Source organism: Pygocentrus nattereri, chromosome 5 (assembly GCF_015220715.1).
Source record: "Pygocentrus nattereri isolate fPygNat1 chromosome 5, fPygNat1.pri, whole genome shotgun sequence".
Classification (NCBI taxonomy): Eukaryota; Metazoa; Chordata; class Actinopteri; order Characiformes; family Serrasalmidae; genus Pygocentrus; species Pygocentrus nattereri.
The window spans coordinates 12,340,105-12,352,663 of NC_051215.1; the positions used below are offsets into that span (position 1 = coordinate 12,340,105).

The window sequence follows — 12,559 nt, forward strand, 5'->3', positions numbered from 1 at the left end:
AAATAATCTGATTACAAAAAACAACCACAATCAGAAAAGCAGGATGTTTTAAAAGAGGTATAAATATTAGAGTTACGTTTTTTATGGATTATTCTTTTCAGGATTATATTTTAATTAAGGCAGTAGATAATAAATGATATTAAGGTAGTGTTGTCACCTCACAGCAAGAAGGGCCTGGGTTCGATTCCCGGCTGGGAGACCAGGGTCTATGTGAGTTTTCTCTCACCATCCAAAGACATGCAGTCAGGCCAACTGGACACCATCAGTAATTCAATTTGTTAATGCCGTTTTGGCAGAAAGAAGGAAGGAGAGGAAACTGGGTCTGTATCTATAGATGATTTAAACTTTATATAACCAATTTACAAATTGTGAAACTAAACAAAGCAGTTAGATAAGAAATAGACTAAAACTAATCAGATTAGATTATTCTAATGATTACATTTCCCCCCATCCAGCCTATAACCAGTGTCTAATCACATTTCTTAGGTAATCGACCCAACACTGAGCGTCATTTAACTTACAGTACATGGATTTGTTTGTCCTATAGACACTTTATCCTGCTAAGAACAATGAGCCAGTTAAATCAGACTCACCACATAATGTTCCCTTCTGCACATCCCAGGTCAGATTTTACACCCCCTTGTTTACCTGCTGCTGTGTTAAATTGCTGGAGCTTTGGCATTTCCTTTGATGGCACTGCTCCCCATAGAATACTTGCCCTACATATATTAGTGGTGCAGTGAAACAGCCCATGTATGTGTGTGAGTCTGGACCCTTGTGCATGTTCACATGTGCACTTTTATTCTCCCAGTTATTACTAACTCTTGCGCTTCAATTAGACTCAATGCATTTCAGAGGTCTTGTCAATAACTCTGCTGTACACATGCAGGGTAAAGTCACTCCGCATCACAAGGTCACCTTCCTCTGGCTTCATTAGAGACTGCTTTATTACCGCTGACAGATGCAGTCATAAATCACTGCTCCCCTGGTAGAGAGAGCTCCAAAACAAAGCGTGCACGCAGACCTCTCTCTCTCTTTCTCTCTCTCTGTGCTACTCTGTAACAAGCTAATTATCTATATACTGCCAGCTCTCAGTTCTGCTCAAAGCTTCACTTTGCCTGAATAATATCTGATAACCTACCATCTTTCACTGAAGAACGCCTCATTTATGTGTGGCCTGCTGAGCTTGGTCCATGCACGTTCCTATGGTCTAACAGGTCTGCACTTAAAGGGTCCGTATTATGGAAAAAACTTGTTTTCCTTGCTTTTTTGAAATGGTGATATAGCGTTTACTCATTGCTAGCGTTTCAAAATGCACCATACCCAGTCGTACATACAGATTAAGCTGCAAAAACAGCTTATTTTGAATGAATTGTTTTCTGATCTCACTTTGGCTGTGTTTACATGCAAAGATTTTCGCCAATCCGATTGGATACCTTCCATTTATAGAAGACTGAGGTGTTTATATGCTCACTCTACTCAACAATCTGATGGAAATCTCCGTTTACATGCACACTACAAGTAATCTGATCCATAATTACGTGCATGCGTAGAGAATCGCTTAGTGTAGACATTACCATGACAATTAGCATCACGTGAGTCCAGTCAGAGTGAGATGAGCAGCAGTGAGCAGTGCTTGTGTTTTTAATTACTTTAAAAAGAAGGCCAAAAAGAAGATCTCATGCTCTGAGATGTCATCCACCGCTGTCTTTTAAACTTCCAAGCATAAACCTTGTCTCCTCTGCAGACCAGTTTCTGCTCTTGTCATGTTGAACGCTATGACACAAACACACACGCGCAGAATGTACTGTAATCAGATACAGGCGTTTATGTGGTTATTATTCTTCTATTTAACTGACTTAAATCAATGATTTACAGGATTCTCCACCTCGTTCAATCAGACAGAAACTGTATTCCCGATGGCAGTGTATTCTATTCCGATTTAGCTATTAGTGAGATTATTAACAAATTATTAGGCTACATGCTATTTTGGCTATTTACATATGATCGCTATCAGGACCAAACCCCGCAAAACTACATTTTGGTCATTTTTCATTTTTTGACAGAATTTGAAATGGCCAGTTGCTTTTTACACTGTGTTAAAATGCCATGATGAATAGACCAATAGAAATTGAACAAAATTACTTGGTAAACCTGTAGTGTTTTTTACAAATTCTGACATCAATGTTGTATCTATGACTCCTTTAATGGCTATTGCTGGATGAGGACATTTCCAGTAAATAGTAAATGTAAAAAGAGTTTGTACACAGTGATGTTGATGCTACTGCAGAAGAGTGAAGTTTGAAGCAGTCACCGGTTTTGGTGCTTGTGTAGGATTATGAAGCTCTAAGCCTTTGTAAGCTTGTATTCATCAGTCTGGAAGTTCTGGGCTACTTGGTCTTGGCAGAGGAGAGATAAGACTTCAATTTCATAATGGCTCATTTCATTACGAGTCTGAAAGCAGCTGGAATAGTAGTTATCTCCCTATGTGGGGAGATATTTTTAAGTCCTGCTTACTGAATGAATGTCTTTGTCTAACAGCGCTAAGAGGACAACAGAAGTGATTTAGCTGAGATAAAACCCATCTAATTTCTAACTTGCTCTCAGATTTGACTGACTATCTCTCTCATAAACCTCATTAGCGTTGCCCTTAGCCCTGCTTCTAATGAATGTCTGTATCAATAAATCACATCCAATTTCAAAAAATTCTAATTAATGGTCAACAAGTGGCTCATAGTAATTATCCCGCGCTCATTATATGGATAATATAGATGGGCAGACCGACACTGAAGTGTTGATATTTCTAAGTTCTAATATTTCTAATCCTGACATCTATACAATACGCCTAACTTGCTTTAAAAGCTCAATAATGCCAACAGGCGAGTTTTCCTTTGTGCATGAGGTGACTGAATGGTCTGATTTACAGTCGTACGCACACATTTGGGCACCCCTGCTCATGTGACATGTTGTGAATTTAGGGGATCTTTTTTGTACCACATCTTTCCTTATCAGCGTCACCTTCTTCAAAAAGAAGGTCCAGCTTGATGTTTAAATCAACATTTTGCTGATGAAGGTATGGAAACAAAAGTAGATAATTCACGTACATGCTTAGAAGACATGCCTTACACTAAGTTTTAACTGAGGTCTCTTCGAAAGCTCTCTTAACCCACTCACAATCATCAGATCCATCTGTTTGGAGAAAAGATCTAAAGTGCAACTGATTTTCTAAACATAACATGCAATTACATATTTCCAAATCTCCAAAATGTACGTAGTGCAGCTTTAAAGAAAAACCACATCTGAATATTTGATAAATTAGGGCACAATTTAAATTTCATTTTTTAAGCAGTATAGTTTTACTTGGTGTTGGTTTGCATACAATCAAAAAGTAAACACATCCCTTCATTGTAAGGCTAATCATTATTTTTCCACCCAGCTTGCCTGCTGCTCTAGGACTGGTTAGTAGTTCATAAACAGTCTGTCAACGAGCTCTCTCTTAAAAATTCTAATTAACTGTCAATGAATTAGAGCCTTTCCATTCAATATGGCTGAGCATATCGTTTACTACTGACAAATAGCAGCGCAAGGGGTGGGGCATGTTAGAATATAAGTGGGAAGAATGATGTTAAATCATGTAAAGAGCACAAGCCAGTTACTCACATCTCTCAGTTTGAATATGGATGTGCTAAACAATAATGCAATGGCTAACTGTCGCAGAGCTGTCACCTCTCATTCCTGAATGGAGGGTGTGCGATTATTCAAACTCCTGGTCGGCTCTTATTAAAAGTCAAATTAAAAATGTGCAGATTGCTGCGGTGTGACAGACTGTCGTCCTCTGCTCACACCTGATTTCATGCTGAGGCACTCTGCCTGTACTTCTCTTAATTAAATCCTGACAGTATGGCTCTCTCTTCGCAGTGCTAGTGGTAGCCCTGAGCAAAGACAAGCCAAATCAGGTGGCAGTGGCTGTGTAAGAATCAGCATGGCCTTATCACCATCAGGAAAGGAAATTTCAGTTTATCTCAGCATGTAAATGAAGACATGACCTGTCAACAGATTGTAGGCTACACCAAAAAAGGTTACCTGCTAGCTTATGTAACTGCTAGAGCTGGGCAAACACCAGAGAATGTGTAGTGAGAAGAACTGCCATTCTCACTGTGACTTCCGGGTTTGCCAAATGCCACAGGGTGGTCCCAAGTGGGTCAAAAATAAATGGGTTAATATGGAGCATTTGAGCAAAAACATAGTTTGTAAATGCTTAAACATTTTTATATAGAAGAATGCAGTCATTTCCTGAATGTAGAACAGCATAAAACATTTGAACAAAATTATTATAATTTTTTTTTATTTAATCACCTTTGAACTCAGTTATAGAGTTTATAGGACTTTATAATGGTGTTCACTGCCAATAATAATGGTGTACTCAGCCAATGAGTCATACCAACCAGTCAGCACTCAGTACCAGTGACACTAACCTAGCAGCACTTAGTAACAGTGATGCTAACCAATCAGCTCTCAGTCGCAGTAATGCTAGCCAATCAACTTTCGGTAGCATCAATGCTAAACAATTAGCACTCGGTCGCTATAATACTAACCAATTATTACTCTGTAATTTCACTCAGTAACAGTGAAACTAAGCAACCAGAAATCAGTAGTAGTCATGTAAACCACTCAGCACTCAGTAGCAGCAATGCTAGTGCCCAAATCCCATTAGCTGTAAAAAAAAGAAAATACAATTTTTTAAAAAACATTTTTGTGAAATACATATCTCTACTATCCAAAATTAGAAGTCCTGAACAAGTGGCTAAAAAACAATTTTTCATTTTTAGCTGTTTAGCTCTATTCACCCTCAATCATTGAGGACTTGTGGGAGCCCTGGTATTTTGCAGTCCTGTTTTTGATATAATGTGAGAAATAGAAAGTGGCCAGGCTCCCTCTAAATCAGCTCTGCCATAACCAGAAGTAGCCTAAAAACCATTCTCCAGTAAGTCTTGTTAGATCAATGAAATAATGACTTAAGTAAAATTAAACGTAGCTAATCAACTTGAGTAAAAAAAGTATCAGGTCCAAAAAGATACTTAGCTCCTTACAGAACTGCAGTGGAACCTTGTAATGCATCCAGCATCTATCAGCATATAAGCTTGTTAGGCTCTGTTGTTTCATATTTAAAATCCATTTGATCTAAAACAAAAAGCTAATGCTTGAAAATCAAGTGTGAGCAACTGTTTGAAATTTGAAGTCAACCTCTTTGAGACCAAGCTTTAACCGTTTCCAGTCCAAGTCATTTAAAAATCAGATATACCCCAACAGATTCACTTGGGAAAACAGGGTTAGTACTTTAACTTTCCTGTAGTGTTTAAATTAAATTTGAAAGTGAAGGACTGAAAGGGAACTGAAGAAGTTAATAAAAATAAGGATAATTTCCTCATAAATACAGCCCTGTGCAAAAGTTTGGGCGCCACCTGACAAATTTAGTTGAGTTTCTGACTGAAAATAAGTCAATTTGTCCTTTACAAAGAGCACACTTCTGCACATTTTAGTGCACTATTACTGTTTATTTGCTGAATTGAACACACTGGGGGGAAAATAGGCATAAAATGTGGCTTGTGCAAAATTTATGGCACATTTTATACAGTGTTCCTATGATTTTAATCCTAGCAAACAAATAACTAAACTAAAATTTGCAGAAAGTTTAAGACGTATAAAGTTTTTGCTCTGTATAGCAGTGGTCTCCGACCCTGGTCCTGTTGGTCTACCATCCTGCAGAGCCTAGTTCCAACCATAGTTTCCCACACCATCTCCAGCTAATTAACCACTTTGCAAGTCCCTGTTTGGCTGAAGCTAAGTAAGGGGTGGGACAGCTTATTGGAACTAAACTTTTTAGGATGGTAGCTCTCCTGGACCAGAGTGGGAAACCACTGCTGTAGAGGATGTGTTAACTTATTTCCACCTAGGGAATCAACAAAACATGTTGTTTGACCAGCGGGATTCAAACTTTTGCAAGAAACTCTATGCTTCAGATTTGAAGCATTTGCGTATTCACAGCAACCAAAAAATGTATAAATCCTTCAAAGGTAACATAAATATCAACCAACTACACTCCATATTGACATGGTCTTATATTTGTCATTGTATTTCATTCTAGGCAATGGCACTTCTGCATTGAGCATGATCTACTTCACCAAAGGGCTGTTAAATTACCCAGTTAAGAACAGCTGTAATATCGGGAGGCTCATTTCCTTTGCTTTGTCAGTGTGACCGACTAACTATGCACATATTACTTGATCGATTGACACTGAGTGCTAGAATGCAGCTATCTCAAATGAGGCATGCAAACTCGCTGCTTAACATAATCACAACAGGGAGCCCCAGATAATGATGTGGTCAAGGCTTCTGGCAGAACGTGGGTATGGTGGCTATAATCTTATTGATAGCAGTTGATACCAGGCTCCATGTGTTTATGGGAGCAGCAGACAGCCCTTGCCCCGCTCTCCGATTATCATAAGATGAGATGAAGTGCCTCTTGCTTCAAAACCACTGCCTCTGAGGAACAACGCTCCTACAGAGAGCTTCATAGTGTTAGCCTGACGCTTCCCTTTAAGACAGAGCCAGATAGCACCGAAGCGTTCAAAAGCCGCCATCAAAAGCCTCCTCCAGTGGGTCAGGCGGACAAACGTGTGGTGACTGAATTAAAAGGGGCTCCTTTGAAAAGCTCCCTCTTTCATTCAACCCTGTTCAATGAGTCAGTGCTGAAAACTGTTGCCTTTGCCATCCTGTTCACTGAATGTAGCAGTAGGGATGGCAGAATCCAGCAACATCAGTGTATTTTAGTCCTTTGGATCCCAGGCATTGTGAATATGTGCCAAATATTTGTTTGTTTTGTTATAAGTGTACAGTATTTGTAAACCACTTAAGCCCCAGGCTTATTATTCAATTGATCATATTAAAGCTTATTTTACTATGATGTATTATGTAACTATTCTATGACTAAAATGTAGGTTATATAGTTAAAAGCAAATGAAGTGTGGGCAAGTGCCATAAATAAGACAAAAATCTGATAACAAGTGTTTGCCAAGCTTAAATATATTAATTAAAGTTTCTCATTAACAAAGTTTATTATTTTGTTTATGGCAAAAGACAAACATTATGCTTTTAATTAGATTTTTTTAAGCATACATACATTTTATATGTTCATAGAGAGCATCATTGAAGTTATAGCTCACATATAAACCCACACAGTTTCTAAACCAGTTGTCCTTCTGAGTCACAGGGGGAGCTGGAGCCTATCCCAGCGGGTCACTGGGCACAAACACCCTGGACAGGTCGCCAGTCCATCGCAGGGCAGACACATAGACATATACAGTCACACACACCTGGGGCAATTTAGCACATCCAGTTGGCCTGGCTGCATGTCTTTCGACTGTGGGAGGAAACCCACATAGACACAGGGAGAACATGCAAACTCCACGTAGAAAGCGCCCTGGTCACCCAGCTGGGATTCGAACCCAGGCCCCTCTTACATCAATCCTTTGCCAAGCCCAAATGTATATCTGTCTCCACATTTAAGGGAAATTCCAGTTTTAACATTCTCTATCTAATTCAGTCATTGAGATCAAAATCAAAGTCATCCAGTGTTTTGTGAGATGGTTCATTGTAGAGAAACTTACTGACTCATATTTCTTTACTGTGGTGCTGATAGGAACCAGGGGTTGTGATGTCTACAACACAAATGTAGACATTTTATTTACTATCCAAAACCACCACTGAGCCTACATTTGTGTTCTGAGTTTTGTACGTAGAGCTGATGGTGGTAAATCTGACAAACTATGGTTGTTCTTACCTATTTACAGTTCCCACATGCATCTCTCCATGAGGCAGTGTATTCATAATCATTCATATTTAGAGATGTAAACTTTGCAGACATCTGGTTCCTATCAACACCACTGTGAACAATTCTGATGTAAGTTTCTCTAAAACAGAGCAGTTTTGCATGAAACTACTCTGACTTTGTTTGAAGTGCAGAAATTTTGAAAAATAGTTAATATATATATAATATATTTGCTTTGCACCCAGTCACATCAACTTATTAGCATTAAAATGAGGTTCTGCCAAATTAAATGACATGATTAAGAGCAAGCATTTAAGTCTTCAGAAGAGCTATGCACAAAAGCTGGTTCTGCTTTTATTCAATATAACTAATTTGTTGTTTTCTCCATCCTTAATGGAGAAACAACAATGTTTTGAAATAATTGGAAAATGCATGTTGGCCTTTATATTGTGTGTGAATTTCATGAAGGATGAACCAAAATAAATGGGCAAAATTGACTCGGAAAACATTCTGGTTCCATTGACTTACATTGAAAGCAATGTATGTTTTTCTTTTTGTTCCGACAGCAGCAATATATATATATATATATATATATATATATATATATATATATATATATATATATATATATAAACAATAAAACATAAAAAATTTGGATTTTTGTAATATTTTTAGAAAAGTCATGTAATTTGCTGTTGAAAAACTCATGTTAGTAGGTGTAAGCTTGATAACAGGAAGTCTGAAGGCCTGAAATATTCCATCTCTCACATTCCCCTCCACCTCCATCACAGCTTCAGTATGCTGGGGTTGTACTTCTCCACGTTATTAGGCACGAAAAATGGAAAGAGCAGTATGTCCAAAATTTTCTTGACAAAATTTCAATACAGAATCTCATAGAATGACTAGAGCCTACATACAAACCTTAAGGCAGTGGTTTTCAAACTGTGGGTCATGACTTGGCATGTGCTGACATAAATAATTTATGTCACAATAATGACCTACCTTTTTATTAAGGTTGCATCAGTGCTGTTTTCTGTCAGTTTTCCACCAGCTAAATGCCTCCAGCTAAATGAAGCATGTTCAATATCATTGTGGCCTAAGGGGGTGCTCAGACGATGCTTCTTCAAACTCTTTTAAGAGCATCATATTTTTTCATTGCTGCACTCTTCTAGCCTGGGCAGTTGATGTTGTGTTTTTAAATGACACATTTAAGTCTTTTATGCTAAACCCACAAAAGAGCATCATTCATCATCCAGAGCTGACCAGTCAGGACTGAAAATTACTAGTTACTCATCCAACAAGAGGTAAAGTAGGTTTTGGCTGTTTTATGATACCACAAATCATATTCCTGACTTTTTTCTCTTTTTGTGCTTTGTTATTAAAATCTCATCTACATTTAAACTGATTGTTATATGCAGTGGGGTCTGAATGTCTGAGCATCTACTATTGTTTTCATTTAATCCTGTAAATAAACAACAGAAAGCTTTTGGGAGATTATAAAATAAAGTACACAAGATTCTGCATTATTTCTACATCACAATTCAAATTGAAGCAGATTTGTGCAAAAAGGGTCAGATCAACTTTGTCTTATTCCTTCCATTAAAGTTTGTGATTAGATGACTCTCAGGTGTATATTTTTAAGCACAAGGTGCAGCGAACCTTTTATGCATAGCCATGCACATAAAGTTTAGTGATCAAGTGTTGCACAAGCAATAATGGAAGGGACGCATAGTTGCAATAGTTTTTTGCAGTGAGCTACAGTTTTAAACATTGGTCATTTTGAGCTTTTATGTTGACACACGACCGTAAATCCAGAATCAAGATTGTAAACCCAGATTGCACCATGTCTGATTAGATATAGTTAGTCTTGTACTGCAAATCCTGCAGTTTCACAGTGATATCGAATTAACATGTCCAGCTGATAATGGCAGAGATCACTATCGTGGGCTTGCAGGTGTTTCAGGTATACCTTGATAGCTTACCATAGAACAAAGTACAGCCTTACAAAGTTCAACAGGGAACGGCAGATACTAACATGGGACAGTTGTCTGGTAAAAGCACTGCAAGGTTGTCTTCATCAGCTTGAACACACCTTCAGTCAGAACACTGTGGACGAAGAACGCCAGAAGAGGAAGATGGCATCCAAGAAAGGCCTGACAAACTTGGAGAAATCTCTGATTGTTCTCTTTGTGGCCATGACCTTGGCCTGCATTGGTCTGATTGTGGTCTATGTCACTGAGAGGAACAACTCTAAAACTGAGAACAAAGAAGGTGAGTTACTTTCACATTCTTTTTAAGGCAGTTGTTGGTGCATGTGCATCATGTTATTGAACTCTGAAGGAACTGTGGACAACTGTGCAGCACTGCTGGAGTTTACTTCAGGCGCATTGACAATTGGTCTTTATGACATTTAGGCAAAAATAAATGAACTAAAATGACATTACTTTAGTACTCAGCCTCTGTAACCTTCAACAGGACATAAATGGGAATTATGTAGGCCTGATGTCAGATCAATACCCTACCAGTCAAGACAATCAATTGCCATAAACCTTTTAAACAAACTCACAATGATGCAATGTTAATGTCATTTCTAAAGGTCACTGACCCCGCAAACACCAACACTCCAATGTTGCCTTTATCCTGTTCCAGAATGAGCACTAAAAAGACAAACAAACCAGTAAGAATGTTGTAGAACAGTGTCAGTGTGGAGAATGTTTTAGAACAGTGTAACCTGGGAGAGAACTTTTTAGAGCAGTATTAATGAGGGAAAGTTTGGGGGAGAGCATTTTGAGAATAGTTTGAAGGGGGTGTTCTTTGAACACTGTGAATGGATAGAACATTTTACAACAGTATGAATCAGAAGAGTGCTTCCTACAATAGTGTGAATGGGGATGAGCATTTTAAAAAGTTTGAATGAGAGTTGAATTCCAGAACAGTGTGAATGACAGAAGAGCGTTATAAAACAGTGAACTGGATGAAACATTCTAGAATAGTATGAATAGGGATAGAGTTCCAAAACAGTGTGGATGGAGAGTATTATAGAACAAAGTAAACTGAATAGAACATTGTAGAACATTGTGAATGGGGTTAGAATTCTAGAGCCATGCGGATGGAAGGAGAGTATGGTAGAACAAAATGAATTGGACAGAACATTGAAGAAAGGTGAATAGGGATAGACATCTAGAACGGAGTGAAAGGAAGGAGTGCATTCTGGAAGAAAGTGAACTGAACAGGACAGTGTGAATGCAGTAGAATTCTAGAACAGTGTGGATGGGAGTTCAGCATTATATAACAAAGTGAATTGAACAGAACATTTTAGAACAGTGTAAATGGGTATAGACGTCTAGTGTGAATGCAGATAAAGCATTATAGAAAAAAGCAAACTGAACAGAGCATTCAAGAACTGTGTTAATGGGGAGAGAACATTCTAGAATGGTGTAAGTGAGGGAGAAGGTTCTAGAGGATTTCAAAAACCTACACAGGCAATTTACACCAACAAAAGGTTTGGTTTTGTTGCCATTTCGGTCGGTGTGCTTTGGTCAAAGTATTGAGAAACATATTGAGGACCATGCTTGAAAGTTCTGAAGGCTGGCATTCAAAAAGGCTTCACGAAACCTACATCAGCCTTTAATGGCAACTGAAACTAATCTATATGGACATTTAGAAAAGCGTCAGTTGTCATTAAAATTTCAAAGGTGAAATCACTTCAAAATCGACGAAATCAGCCCTTTTCACAGCTGACATTAGTCAGAGTAAGCCTTTATACATGTTTATGTAGGGTTTTGTACATTATGGTGTCATGTGGCCTTAAGAATGCTGCCTTTCAATAAATGCCTCATATATCTTGAGATAAGCCGTAATCAGCTCTTGTGATTACAATGTAAGCTCCAGCATATTGGTTACATTTTTGCTGTAGTATGAAAGCCTGAGCATCACAAGAGTTCCAGATTGTGGCATTAAATCATTTGGATAGCTTATTTTTGGGCTTTGTTCTGACCTTCAAACAGAAATGCCATGTCATTCTGCAATGGATTTATTAGTACAAGAATTCGTTCTTCTCTTTCACAGTTTGTTGTGAGTGTATCAGTTCAGGCTTATCAGCGCCGCACCACACTCGTTTCACATCAAACCGCTGGAAGATCACATCTTTCTTTTTCTCCCGCTCTCTTTTTTCTTCAACACCAAAGCATGGCCTCGAACCTCCAAAGGCGAGAGGCGCATAGACAGTTTTGGAGGCTTTGCTCACATCGTATATCCATCAGGTGCAGGGACGCAGGCCTGGACGGTCAGAGAGGTTTGAAGGCTGACAAGAGTTGCACTGATGTGTTCAGCCGCTGGCCACGCTCCAGTCTGACAGACCGAGAGACGCAGATGTGTGTGAGGGGAACATCGCTATGTAGGTTAGCTTTTTCTGGGAAGGACAGGGAGGCGCTGCTCTTAAGAGACCCGCTGCGATTTATTTATTTATTTACTTCAGCGGCTGTGGGCGCCTCTGTGTCGCCCATTCAGGCGTGAACCCGACTCGTGAATGTGCTGACCTCTACAAGGTCAAGCTTGTCCTAATTTTGCCAAAAACAGCTTCCGTGTAACACGTCCATTACATTGGCTCTCAGGGGAACTAGACAGATCTGAGAGGAAAGCATGGAATACGGTATTTGTTAAAGATTTGTGTTTGTATTTTTTATTCGATTGTACTCCTTAATCATCCCTCTTCTTGCTCACCGCAAGATA

The 12,559-nt window shown here is 38.8% G+C and overlaps 1 protein-coding gene across 2 annotated transcripts in view; it reads left to right on the top strand.

Annotated features, from left to right (window-relative positions):
• Window positions 1-9,853: 9,853 nt before the first annotated feature.
• The window catches only part of zgc:154142 (uncharacterized protein LOC555481 homolog), a 61,692-nt gene continuing 58,986 nt past the window's right edge, over window positions 9,854-12,559 (top strand). The window contains exon 1 of one of the 2 annotated variants that reach the window (XM_037538416.1): window positions 9,854-10,099. In XM_037538416.1, the coding sequence (XP_037394313.1) occupies window positions 9,964-10,099 (136 nt within the window). In that variant the 5' untranslated portion in view covers window positions 9,854-9,963. The remainder of the gene's footprint in view (window positions 10,100-12,559) is intronic. The other variant, XM_037538415.1, reaches the window with a different exon arrangement.